The following is a 14,496-nucleotide window of genomic DNA, read 5'->3' as shown; positions in this document are numbered from 1 at the left end:
TTAGGGATAGTATGTTGATGCTTGTGTCATCTTTTAACATATAATTGTCCACTATTCATATTCCCCATGAGCTCCTAGAGGTTCAAGGAATAGAGTTCCATTTGTTGGTTGTGTTCTGACGCAAACCCTTGAATGAGACACTGTCTCTTCACCTCCCTAGGCTTGAAAAAGGGTACTTCTTTTCAAGATTTTGTCTCCTGATGCTCCATTTGCCCTTCCTTTCAAACACCAGGTCTTTAGGCCAGGTGGATTCTGACCAATCACCATTATCCATCTTAGTGCTACACCTTTAAGCATCTACTTTCATGCCTTCTTTTAATCTAAACAGAAGCTAATTCTTTTAGCTTCTTTCATGGTATATGTCCAATGGAACAGCAGAACATTTTGGGGAAGACAACCACCCAATGCTATCAAAAGGCTAACTAATGCATGGATATGCATCATACATGATTGATGTGGTGCCATTCCAGGTCATCAAACACCATCATGTAGTTTGTTCCATGACATGGCCATGAACACCACCAAAAATACCATCAGCGCCTTACCATTAACTGAAAGGGAAGGCTGACAAGGACACGAGATTCTATTAATTGATTTTGTTAGTGGTTTAGAGTGGCCTGCTCATCAGAGCATTGAAGCACTTGCACTTTGGTGGGCAATTTATAATATGTAACTTGAGGGGACCATTAACTAATATGTTGCACTAATAATGATCCCTATTTTGCCATGTGTACTTATTATATACAATCTACATCAAAAGACATGGTAGCATATAATCAATAAACTAAATTCAAATTGGTAGAAGGGGAGAATGGAATCAGAAAGAGCTAATTCTTCGAGCAGCGAGCCCATAAAAGTGCTTGAAAGCAGCGGCAGGCAGAACAGAGGTTTCACATTACTAACAGCCAGATGCCAATACAAGGTTGCATCAAGATTGTGAGCCAGCAGCACAAGCATTTTCAAGACCGGAACTACCAGGCTTCAAGTTTTGATAAAGCTACAGAGGAGCACTCAAACCCCTCAAAGCTAGCTAGAAAGCTCCAGACCATGTAAAGTAGAATCCTAACCTTCCCGAGGGAAAACTGGAGACATCATTAAAATCCTGAATAAGAGAATCATAAAGCATCAAGACAAACACTTAAGTTCATTATTAATCAAGATTCATTATCTTGGCACTGGACCCATGCTAATACCTTCCTATTACACTTAAGCATCAATACAAAAGACGATTTAGTATATCAAGTATTGATACGCTCTCTATACCTTATACCAATTTGACATCGATACGGTCCGTATATACTGATACCAGTCAGAACAGTAAATCTTGCTATTAATAAACAAACTGCTACAAAAAAAAAAAAAAAAAATCCTAAATTATGATACACAGAAATGCTTTATGTATAATAATGATGAGATAAGATCTACTATTACATTTTTATTCATTTCTAAGCACCTGTATATTATTTAGTTTACAATCAAATAAAAAGCAGAACCCAACATTTTTCCCTCAAGGGACTCAAAAAATTGTACTTCCTGTATCATTGAGAGAGCTGCCAAGGCAAGCTGCAGAAAAGGCATGATATGATGCCATGATAAGATGCATCCTTTGCCGAAAAAATACGGCAGGGAAGCGCTGATAGCAATATATATGAATGATGATCTCCCATACCGGATTCAAAGCTCACAACAGCTCTATCCATTTATCAAAATTTTCCCCATATTACATCAGCACTGTTTTGCATTGTCTAAAAGTTGTCTAGTTTCTAAAAGTTGTCTAGTTTTAAGATCTTTCTTGACATACAGAAACCAAACATATTCTTGAATTTCCCAATAACCAAACACATTGCAAACAAGTTTTGACTTTTCTAAAAGAAATCTTTGAATTAAAATTTTTCATAACATTGTTGATAAATGGTCAAAAGCTTGTTTCTATACAATATGCAGTACAACAATAGGGCAGCCCTTCCTGATGCCCCAAAAGGGGAGAAAGGAAAAAAACTAACAAAAGAGGGTTTAATCCAAGGCATCTAGTACAACCTTCAGGAGACTTTACTAACATGCAAGTTAGCATCTCTGATATGAAATAGTATTAAGGTTAATATGTTGACTGTTTTAGAATATATACTTGTCATGATGAAGGTTTTTAAGTTATTTATTACATGATACAAAGAAGAAATATTTGATTGTTGGGTTTTCACCGTGTTTCCAATCTGTAGATTAAAAGGAAAAAGAAGGTAAAAAAATAGCTGAAGAGATTCCTAAGTATAATTCCTATCTGTAAGATACAGAGCAAGCTAGAAGAAAAACATTCCCTCACATGCCTTAAGCTTCAGAGACTGCGATTTGATCATTCCAAAGCAAGCATAAAAACATTTCAAAAAGATAACAAGAACTAAGTTCCAGATACGTATATCAGGCCATTTTGCTACATAGGAGCACATAAAATGAAAGAAGACATTAAAACGGGAAGGTTTATAACACCAGACACCACTTCAACAGCAGCCCTCACCTGCTCATAAGATGACATCGACGATAGTTTTACAGCCTCCCCCATCCTGACTCACCCATTAACAAAATAAACATGGATCTTAAGCTTTTTTCTTTCAAAACCCTATAAATAGCAGACAGACATGCAGATGTAAAATTTTTGCCAACCCAGAAGAACTGCCATTTTAATCAAAACTATCATTCATTATGCTCAGAGTTGTACTTCCCGGCCATAGATCCAACTGAAAGGTAAGCGTGGTGCTTGCTTGGCCCTTCCCTGAGCTCTTTCTTCAAGCCTCCTGATCCTGGGAGCAAGAGTGCAGACAAAGTCCTGGGCCCTCTTACCTTCCCCAGAGAGGCCAGTTAGCTCCCCCACTTTCCACCTATCAACGAGGAACTCAAGTATGTCAGCATAGTCCTTGGCCGTGTACACACCCAAACGCTGGGCCACTGCTGAGAAGTGCTCGAAGAGGTTATCATCCTGACCATCGTACATCAGATGGGCAGGCATCGAGATCTTCTTCTTCATCATGTCAGCAAAGGCAAGAACAGTACCATCTGGGTCAATCTCAAACAGTTTCTCCACTATCTTTGTATATGCTGTCTCATGGCGTTTCTCATCTGAGGCAATTATACCACATATCTGAGCCAACTTTAGGTCCCCATGTTCCTTGGCATGCCTGGCAGTATTCCCATGGGAAATGAAGGTCGCCCGCTCTTGAAACGAGGTGTATATAAAACCAAGGTATGGGCTGTTCTCTGTCCTAGGATCCTAAAGATGGGAAACAACTAACTCATTAATTGATGCGATGTAGTTGATTAAATATAAAATATCATGACTTCAAGCAAGCTAAAGCATTGTGATCGCCTACAGGCCACCCAAATTGATAATGGAAGTAATCACCGCATAGAACTATTTATTAACAAATACAAAATGATATATTTTAATATGTTCGATCCAGATAAATGGAACAATTAACCAAGAATGGCTAAAGAGACCTCAATGAACACATCAAAGAACTCAGGCATAACTTGGTATCAACTGAACTGTTTTTGGAGTGAGACAGAGTTGCTCAAGCAAGAAAGATGCCTGTATCTTCAGATAACAATTATATCTTGGTGAAGTTTCTCCATGATTGGTGACATATGAAGCCTTTTCAGGCAAGCATAATGCACCGTCACTATATATGAATTTGATAACGTTATAATCATAAGCAAGGAAAATATTACGTAAAGAAATTGAGCAAGTACCAGCATGTGGGGCGAAAACTTACCATTCCGGAACCTATCAGATATTGGATTGTTTTCTCAATTTGCTTCATGTCCACTCTACCAGAAAGGTATAGATACTTGTTGAGAAGGTCTCCATGTCTGTTCTCCTCAGCAGTCCAAGCCCTTGTCCAGATAGCCCAAGAAGTAAGGCTTGCCCCTGTCTCATCTCGAACTCCATCAAGTGTGTTAAGCATTGTTTGATATGTAGGAAGAGCTTCTTCAGTAATCATATCTCCAACCAGGCAAACATAATAATCATCAGGGATCTCCTTGGAGCGTTCTCTCAGTTCCTTAATCTCTTCATGAAATCCTTCTGATGATGGATCAGGCAGAAAATCCTGGGGCTGCCAACACTTCTCAACAGGCTTGAGATGCACCAATATATTATTTTCTGCCCAGTCCTCTAATGACTTAAAAATCTCAATCTTCTGGGGTGGCATAGAATGTGTAACTTGAAGATGTACCTCACGTGGAGGCATGAAGGGCTTTTTTGGAAGCTCAATCCTGATATGATAAAAATATAGCACACTTTTTAGTTTATACAAGAATACTTCTTAAAAAAAAAAAAAAACATAATATTCACAGACCAGAAAGCTTCATCTTGTGAGATCATAAAAATTTAATACATGAAAGTATGATTGTTATTCATGATGCACACATAAATGCAGCATGTCAGATAGAAAAAAATTGGTAATTGAGTTAATAAATTAATATGAGAAGCATTCACATATAACTCAAAATAAGATTGTGAAACAATGAAAGTTTAGAAAATAAGAAATAACCAGTAATCTAGTAATTTAGAGGGTATCCTGAGAGGAAAAGAATATTGGAGCTGACAACCTTGCACGAGAAAGTGAATCAGAAATACAAACACATAACACATATCCTTTCTAGATTTTGTAGTACAAGGTGAATTTTTTCTCTACAATGACATCACAGTGCCAGGGAAGGGAATCCATCTCTCAGTCAGACACTAACTAAGGAATATACTCTAGCAAAATATTAAATGTACATTCTAGCCCTGAGCCAAAGGCTAAGGTAAATATAAAAACTAATACTTCAGTAGTTCCACAAAATAACAAGATTGATCCACATTGTTACAATATCAAACACATTTGTGAGAGATAGATAGGTAGGTAGGTAGCTTACTTCTGATTTGCAGTTTATGTGTTGAATAAGCTGGAATCCAACAACTCAGAATCATAAAATATAGGACTTGTTTCCACTTCAAAAGTTTTTCCCATGGTAAAATGCATAAAAAACTAACATATACCATCATAGCCACTCCTTGAAAACCAAGCCTTCAGACAGGAAGTAAACATGCACTAACCACACCAGTTCTATATACTGCAATCATAAATTCATGGCAGCTGCTCAATTTCTTGCTATCAAATGAATCAAATGTGATCAACAGAATTGATTCAAATAGAACATATGCCAATATACTATTTTTCTAGAAATAAAATTCTCAAAATTAAACAGAATGGTGGTGATGAGATTGCATGGAAGTGTATTTGAGACCACAAAGGCAAAGAACAAGTAGTTCTCCAACCATGATATGATGAGAATTTTTTGATCAAATCACATGACATCATCAAGTCATGAGTGAAATTCAAGGTATTTCCTTCCCAACAATGGCCATTTCTATATAATGCACCCCAATTGTGATCACATTTTGCTATAATCTTTCTAGCAACCTAAGGTTTGCCAGTATTTTTAAGACAACTCAATCGACTATGAACCATATACCATGCACAATCAGTGGCCAACAAATTAGTTTGCATGATCTTCCTAACTGTAATAACTGGAGAGAAATCAGTACCAACCACATATAAGTCCATTGTTTCCTCAAATGTCAAAGGATCAACGGTAAAAACATTCAGCAATTGCACATTCACTGAGAACATATGCAAGAAATTGACCTGCCCTAAGTTTTCATTTCAGCATCAACTGGGTCTAATCCTTAGGATACATTTATTAAGGGTATCATAAATAATCACCAGATACATATAAGCATGCATACATACATACATACATACGTGTGTGTGTGTGTGTGTAATAAAATAAAAAAATAATATTACAAAAATAAGCTTGATGGTCGGTCATGGTCAGCGACCTTTATGACTATATGGCCTTTTAATGATGAAAGGAATACTTCACCTATGCATATGAAATGTTATGAGAAATAATAGGAGCAATGCCCTTGAAAATACACATAATTGCAAAGTCAATAAATGGGCAATAAATGGTTGAGCCCCCATCTAATGCACACGAGCAACCCTGTCTTCACTTACCTTCTTGTTAGAATGAAAAATACTCAAACAGGTCGTTGCGTTCTTGTTCAAAGTTTAAACATAAGACAGCAAACACATATGATCCTCATTTTTTTTGAAACATGTGATCATCATTAAATTAATATGAATTTTTCTCCATCCATAAGAATATCATAAGTATTTGTCCTCCAGAATGAGCTTCCTATCCAATAGACACGTATATAGCTAGAATATTTGCGGTCATTACTGCAATCTGATCACTTAAAACTTTTATGAAATATAATTAAAATTTGATGCCACACAGAACAGTTACATTTCCTCAGAGCTATCGTAAATCCTATTGCTATGAACTACTACATAACAAAAATAAAAAATAAAAAAAGAGAGAAGAGAAGAGCATTAATGCAGTCAAATACATCAACTACAATTCTATTGCTTATGGTGCTTATTGTGCTTACCATGCTCTGATTGTGTTGCCCTTTCATCTCCCATCCTCATATATGAAAACTTTCATATTCTCCCATCCTCATATATGAAAACTTATAATATAAACTCAATATATGGCTCTTATCCTTAAGACGATATTCAATTTGTAAAATAAGAATCTTTCATGGTTGAGATGACTTGTATGATTTGAAAAATAAGAATTTTTGAGGTCAAAACTATATAAATAAACCAAAATAAGTTCATTGCTTTTTCCCAAAATTTGTTTGGTCTACAACTTGTAAAAAAGTTCATTTCTTTTTCCCGAATTTGCTTGGTATATAGGAAAAGATTCTTCTTTCTCCATCAATTTTCAGCTTAGGAGAAATATCAGGAAGTTGATCTGAGCTGTAATAAGCTATCAGACAGAGATGTGGATTCAATTGGTTGACATTAGGGTCTGCAGTTTCGGTGCCGATACTGAGCCAGTACCTGATCGTTATGATATGGTACCTAACTTGACTGTATCGATACTCGGTATGAAACTTGTAGCGATTCAATACTTGTACAGCATTTTTTGACTGTTTTTATTTTTCCCATTTTCTTGTTTTCGAAAATTATTTTAAGGCTTATGCATGTTTAAAAATTAAAAGTACTGTAGTGTACTTTTAAAGTATCAAATAAGCCTTGGTTAATGTCCACAGTACCCAATTAAAGTTCATAGATGTTCAAAGTACTTTGTTCAACCTATAGTACACAAATATTTATCTAGTCAGGAACATTTTTCATGGATATTGCCCAGAGTCATATCAAGTGTTCAAACTATATTATTTGTTATTCCCAGAATCATTCCAGTGATAGTTGCAATCTTTTAAATTTGAAGTATTAAGCAAATTTTGCAGCACAAAGACATGCGATTTGGTTTCATTGTGAAGAGTTCAATTTCTATGGACTCATCAACATATAATAGCATAGTCTCTTTAATTTCTCATTGTTTTTTTTTTTTTTGTTAAATCAGATGACCAATTTGAAGTAAATCCATCGACAAGTTTCTATTTTGTTATGAGGCAAAACTAAACTGCCATCTTAGGTTTATCATCAACATATTTAAACAACTCTCTAATCTTGTCTTTGCTCTCTTTTTTGCATGAAACAGTTTGATGTAGGTCTATATGTGTCGGTGAAGCATTGTTTTTAAAGGATTCGAGGTTCCTACATGATATTTTTCTTTATTGAACCTGAACTTTTTATCTTGCTTTATGAAATAAGTTACATAAAATTGTTATTAAGACTTATTTTTCTGATCTATTCTCTCCCAAGGCCATTCAATGATGGACTCCTCCCTTGAGAGTGAAGTGATGCATAATTGGCAATATGCTTCATATAAGAAAGTAAATTACATGTATTCATTTGTGTCTAATGTTATTAAGACCTTGTAGGTGTTGATAAAGAGATAAGTAGGAACAGATACTATTGGATATAAGAGCATAAATGGAGGACGGTGGATTGTAAATTTGGAATTACGAGTTATATGAAGATGTCATGTTGGAAGCTGTTTCTGCTACTGCAAATACTTTTGAAATAGTAACATGAAGTGGTTCCATAGATAATTAATGTTTGATATGCAGCCTTTTTGAAAAATATTATGGCATTTTATTCCATGCATAAAGAACCTATCCAAGCGAGGAAAGAAGAAAACGGAAAGAAAGAAAGGAACGAAAGAAGAAGAAAAGGAAAAAAAAGAAAGGAAAAAAAGGAAGGGAAGAAAAAGAAAGGAAGGAAAAAAGAAGAAAAGAAAAGAAAGGGAAGAAGAAGGAAAAAAGGGAAAAAAGAAGAAAGAGAAAAGGAAAGAAAGAAGAAGAAAGAGGAAAGAAATGAAGGGAGAAAAAAAGAAAAGAATGAAAAATGGAAAGTAAAAAGAGTAAGGGGCTCAAACCGTCCTGAACCGAGTGGAACCAAGCAGTTCAGCCTGGTTTGAGCATGTTCAGACCCTTTACCAACCCAAACTGCCGAACTGGCCCAATGCCACGCCGGTTCGGGTCACTATGCCCTAAATTGAGCAGTTCAGGTCAATTAGGTGCACTTTGGCTAACAACATCTACAATACCATTGCACTAATACTGTTCAAAATAATTTGGATATAAAGCCCTTATTTAGGACAATCCCTAGGTTTCCTAATAGCAGGAATTTGAACATAGACTTGGGCATCTAGATTCCAGAGCATGGCACATGCAATGCACGTGGCCATTAAGCACATCTACTAGCCACCAGGGCTTGACAAATGCTCCACTCTAGAGTTTTATGACAGAATAGATAACCAAATGTCAATATCTTTTCAACCACATAACCTCAACAACACAAACTTCATTACCATGACTGGTCAACTGGACACCTCCAAAGACCATGGTTAATAGCCAAATAGTTTCAAGTTCAACCTTGATAATGGCCATAGGCCTAAAGGCTAAAGGTGTTTCATATCCCAATATTAGCATAAGTTAGGACTTCAATCATATAATTCAACTTACTGAAAATAATAAATTATGGCTTGAAAACCAACTTTAAAGGCCTGCATTACTGCTCTGGATTTTCTAAACTCAAAGTATGAAAATTCAACAGATGTAGAGGGGCAATAGCATCAGAAACTGAACTCGTTGCCAACACCAAGAACATGAACATAACAATAATGAGAATTTATTACATGTATGAAAAGATAAAGAACCACAATTTAGGTACAACAGAGTCAGCAATTACCAATGTGAAAGTCTAACAGAACAAAACGTTAGAACCAATACATTAGATAATTTGAAATTTCTGACATAATTGAAACAAGATCAGTAACTGAAAATAAAGTAATGTTAATATCATAAATAGATAAGATGAAGGATCAGCGGACAGCTGCATTTTACTGGGAGATCAACACAAAGGGAAAATGTGAAACTGTCAATATCCCTATCCATTGAGAAAATATTTCAGCAAACACAAAAAATTACAAATAAACAGCAGGAACAATAAAAAAAAAAATCAAATGCATCATCAGGAAAAAAAATGTAAGTAGCAGCATGCAGGTTAAATCACATTGGACAATTGTGATTGTGGCAGTTAGTGTATATACAGCCAATACAAATTGAAGAACTCAAAAATTCCTAAATATCATAATAAAAAAATAAATGATACTCTTATTTTCTAGATGGTAATATCACTATAATTAGTATACAAATATTTAACCTTGTGTTTAGTTTTCTCAAGCAGAAACGGGTGGAAGAACTACCTTCTTCAAAAGATACTTTCTTATAGGTAAGTGAAATGCATGAACCAGTGGACAAAATTCACCCATGCTAATATTGGCGATGATTGCTTAAAGAATGTCAGTTACATTGAAGCAACTAAGCAGAAGGTAACTATCTAAGCCTATAAAATATGGCATGAGAGTATATATAATACAAAGCATATATCTAGCTATCTTACATAGACATTCACATCCGGCTCCAAAAATCCATGTCAAATACATAACCGAGTCGGATTCATATCAGACACTTGGATACTTATGAAGTGCTATGGTAGCCACTTTCAAAGATGAGTAGAGAGTTGAACTCTTCCAACAAATAAGTTTGACTCTCCATTTTCATGTTAGAAGTGACCATTCATTCCCAGCCAAAGATGTAGGCATTCAAATAACTTTGCAAAATATTATTTCTCTTACATCCTTAAACTAGTTGGCAAGTTTGAAGGAGAAGCATGTATATTGAAAGACCTTAACAAACAATATCTTCTTAATATTTACTTCTAACATTTAAAAAACAACACTAAAGAATAGATGTGTGTGTGTGTGTGTATAATTTAGTTAAAATTATAATTATTTATCCTATATCCCCATATCTCCTTTTCTCTCACATCCTAAGTGAAACACTTGGATATGCATCCAAATCTGATTCTCATATCCATGTCCATGCAACAGTGCATTTAGGACAGCAGCCAATGGAACCTGGTTTAACAGTACAATATCCACATGTACGAGTACTTCAAGAGCCCTATTATGCAAATTAATATGATTCTTAATAATTAATGATATTTCATATTTTTACATCTCTTTGACGAAACTTTAGTAAGTTGATAACATCATAATGGGGTAAAATATATTAACTAACATTATGACCCTCCTATGAAGCCTTAAAAAAAAGTGAAATATCTTGGATTATTTTATGCCAAAGGCCTAGATGTTTGATCTTTGATCCATCACTGATTTAAACTGCACCAAGACCCTTTTTGATTTTACAAAATAGGGAAGAATCCTGCAGTATTAATGTCAAAGCAGAATTACTAAGATATGGACAATATTGCCACTATACCAGGCAGAGACTTACTTTTGACAAATTCAAATGACAACAAGGATTTTGAATCTATTGGTAGGAATGACTGCCTTTTCAAAGTACCACTTGAGAGTTGTAAAGTCAGGTAGAATAAAATGACTGCAGAATTTAAGCTCCAACACATGGTAACAGCTGAAACTCAATATTTTCTAAAAGAGGAATATATATATATATATATATATATATATATATATATATCAAAGATGCTTAGTTGCTTCTTTGTCAATTAGAAGTCAAAGATGCTTGGTTGCTCCTTTGTCAATTAGGGATTAAAGTAATTGACTAGTAGGCTGTTAAGGATGCTTCCACCACACAAAACTTGCATTAAAGAACCCATAGCATAATCTTGTGCAGAAACATGAACTGGTGCATCATATAGAGATTTGGTCTAATCACTTCTTCTAGAACAATCCAGATGGCCTCTTGACAAATCTAAACATTAAGAAGGGGCACCTTTCTCATCAAAAAGACAAAAGAAAGCTGTTTCTACTGGGTTTATTCTTCATTTTAATGGATCAAATAAATTGGTTGGATCTAATGAAAAATTGAACTATTTGAACCCAATCTATAACAAAAATTCTTAAAATTCTAAAGATCCACAATATTGCTTTCTCCAGACCTTCATTTCTGTATATGAAGTTTTCTCATACATAGAAAGGTATCAACTTTTTCCGCAGCTGTCAAATAAAATAATTTCAATCGGCAGTACTATATATGTATAATGGTCAGAGGGCTACTAAATATATGGTCAAAATGGTAAAAAGTATAAGACTATAGAAGCTTCTGGATGACTGATTGTGAAGAAACTGGACTTTTAGATGCTCCAAATAAGTGCTGAGGTGCATCCAGATCCTATTTTTTCTGTTTACAGAGGGTTTTAAGTTCTTAATTTTTAAGATTCTGTATTTTCATTTCAGCTCATTTGATTGACTATTTGCATCGAATCAGCCAGAAAGCCTCGTATATTCATGCTTACCATCTTATCCACAAGTTTGAGTTTCCCCCAGGCCTTTGTTATCGATGTTTTTTTGCACAACCAAGGGGAAATAACAAGAGGCATGTGATGATGAAGCTGAAATGCTGAATGCCAAATTACATATTAATCTACCACGTATGTTACAATGACCTTCCAGTAGTACTTCATGGGGAACATCCCATCCTGTATCCACAACAAGCTCTCTTACTTGGATCCTGGTTCCTCAAATACATGGGATAAATGGTGAACCTCTGGGTCTTGCAGCTACAATCTCTCCCTCCCCTAAGATGGCTAGTGCCCAAAATGCATGGGACAGGGTGCATTTCTATAGCCTTTTTATTCCGAGTTATAAATTCAACAGGAGATCTGTTCTCAACATTTTAATACATCACATGCATACATTCAGATTCACCAACAGATGTATTGAATTTCATTTATCCAGTAGTTAAGTATTTCCACATATGTTAATGAACACAGTTTATAAAATGAGACATCCCCTTTCCTTCCCTTGCAGTTTTCCCAAAGCCTGGTCTCTAGACTTGTAGTTGATTCATGTATTCTCAAATGCACGATGAGAGGATACAAAAGAATCATATCGCCAGGTACAGATATAAGAATGAGACAAGCACAAATACAATGAGGACGCATTCCTGTGAACCAGAATCTTTTATGCATCTCTTAAATGCCATTGCCGTTCTTTATTTGGTTACAGGACTTCATATCATAGAATATCCAACAATAAATGCTGACGAGACATGTTAGAGATAGAGTACCAGTAAACGCCTAACCAACACCTTCACTAAGCAAATCAACAAAGCACACATCATAGATATATAGCAAGGAGAACGTATAGTCTAAACCAATTCACAATATATTCAAACCCAAAGAAAGAAACCTGCAACCAACATACAACAACCATTCTCAATCTAGATGACATGCAGGCATTACCACACGGCAAGAAAAAATAAAACCAACTTGACCATGTGTCACATAACCTCAACACCGGAATATGATATTAAATTAAATAAAAAAAAAGGACTTCTTTTTACACAGCCAGGGTAAGCCAATGACAATATGTCAAAATTCGTCAAACGGTAGAGAAAATGAAACTTTGAAAGCAAAATGTAGCTTAATAATAAATCAATCCCATTAAATTATTTCTATACCGGACTGGTTCCAAAAAAGAAGAACAAGAAGAAAAGCATATACTCCACATACAACAAAAAAGGGCTACTTCCTCCACACACACATACACCAAAAAAAAAAAAAAGAAAAGCAATTTTTTTCTGAGAATTAAGAAGGATGGAAGCCCGGAGAAAATCATCTGGAAGGCCGGATCAAACTTCACCAAAACAAGAGACTTTACCAACTCGGCGAGTTGGCATCCTCAGAAAAGAGCAATTTTGACAACAGAAATTAGATAAGAAGGCCACCTTGACACCAATCCCAATAAAAAACATCCAGATTACAGAAGAATAGGAAAAAACGAAATAACAAAAAATATCCAAATTCACACAAACATATAGCTCAAAACATCAAGATCACCCAAAACCCCGCACAAATTCTCCGCAATAAAACAACAGAATCGATCAGGCAACAGCAGTCACCACTTGAATCACCCGCAGAAGAGAAACAACATCGGAATCCTATGCGGGAAGAGAGTATGAGAGATAAAAGAGCTCACTTGGTGGAGGAGCCGACGGTGGAGGCCATGGAAACCCTCGGAGATCTGGCACTTCTCTTGGTCGTGGGAGGAGAGAAGCAGAGGAACGCCTCCGGTCGGAATGCCACCCTCGACGCCATTGCCTCTTCTCCTTTTCTCCTCCCCTTCTTCTTCCTTCTTTTCTTGGGGCGGTGGCGGTAGGGGGGGCTCGTGAGAGAGAAGAGAAAGAGACGAGAGGAGGAGAGCAGAATTTAATCGAGTGCCACAGCCCACAAACTAAATCTTTCGATTCAAAATTACACTTTCCCCTTACATATTTTAAATTCCTGACACTCTTTATTAGCATATAATATTATAAATATTAAAATAAACTTTATTATTTTAAGGGTTTTTGTCGGATTGTGAATTATATAAACCCAAATAAATCCTAATGCATCGCAATTAACGATTGAATTGCCAGTGTGTAAATTAGATGCACATATAACGCATTCTTTTAGCACATTAATTAATAAACTTTCAACAGTGCTACCGCACAATTAATGTATACAATTTCTAGATGCTAAAATTTAAGTTGCTTTCGTAATAATTAGTTACACACTTTGCTCTTATTTTTTTTTAATTTTTTGAATCTATATATGAAATTATGGTTAAGTTCAACTTACCTTTAGTATAATTCTCATAGAAATATCTTTTTGAAATTAATGATCCGAACCATTGAATAAAATTTACTATCTAAAAATCGTTTATATACTAAAAAACTCTTGACTATGTTGAAAAACTGAACATTTAAAATAATATAAAATAATATATATTTTTAATCACTTGATATATACAAGCTAAGGTCTCTTACATCAAGTGTAACTCGAACCTGATCCATAAAATTAATTTGTAGATTTTAGGCTTGCTATGTGCTTCTGAACTTATTTAGACTAATTAGCTATATGTGATGTTATAATCATAGATCACTTGTTTTTGTAACTTAATATGTTAAGTAAAAATTATGGTTCGGGATGCAGTAATAATTATGCTAATTTA

The 14,496-nt window shown here is 35.2% G+C and overlaps 1 protein-coding gene across 1 annotated transcript; it reads right to left on the bottom strand.

Annotated features, from left to right (window-relative positions):
- Positions 1–2,440: 2,440 nt before the first annotated feature.
- LOC105049670 (stearoyl-[acyl-carrier-protein] 9-desaturase, chloroplastic-like) lies at positions 2,441–13,728 on the bottom strand. The gene is made up of 3 exons (XM_073261536.1): positions 13,483–13,728; positions 3,762–4,263; positions 2,441–3,259 (listed from the first exon to the last, which is right to left on the bottom strand). Exons 1-3 carry the CDS (start codon positions 13,599–13,601, stop codon positions 2,699–2,701), a joined length of 1,182 nt encoding a protein of 393 aa, XP_073117637.1. The 5' UTR covers positions 13,602–13,728; the 3' UTR covers positions 2,441–2,698.
- Between the last annotated feature and the right edge of the window lie 768 nt (positions 13,729–14,496).

Source organism: Elaeis guineensis, chromosome 8 (genome assembly GCF_000442705.2).
Source record: "Elaeis guineensis isolate ETL-2024a chromosome 8, EG11, whole genome shotgun sequence".
Taxonomy (NCBI): domain Eukaryota; kingdom Viridiplantae; phylum Streptophyta; class Magnoliopsida; order Arecales; family Arecaceae; genus Elaeis; species Elaeis guineensis.
This window is presented reverse-complemented; position numbering and strand designations above follow the sequence as displayed.

What these genes read in the sequence shown, in the direction of transcription:
- LOC105049670 (XM_073261536.1), bottom strand. Translation starts at nt 13,601, where the DNA reads ATGGCGTCGAGGGTGGCATTCCGACCGGAGGCGTTCCTCTGCTTCTCT. An exon ending in ACCGTCGGCTCCTCCACCAA is followed by an intron (nt 4,264 to 13,482) that starts GTGAGCTCTTTT and finishes TTATCATATCAG; the next exon opens with GATTGAGCTTCCAAAAAAGC. An exon ending in ATCTGATAGGTTCCGGAATG is followed by an intron (nt 3,260 to 3,761) that starts GTAAGTTTTCGC and finishes TCCCATCTTTAG; the next exon opens with GATCCTAGGACAGAGAACAG.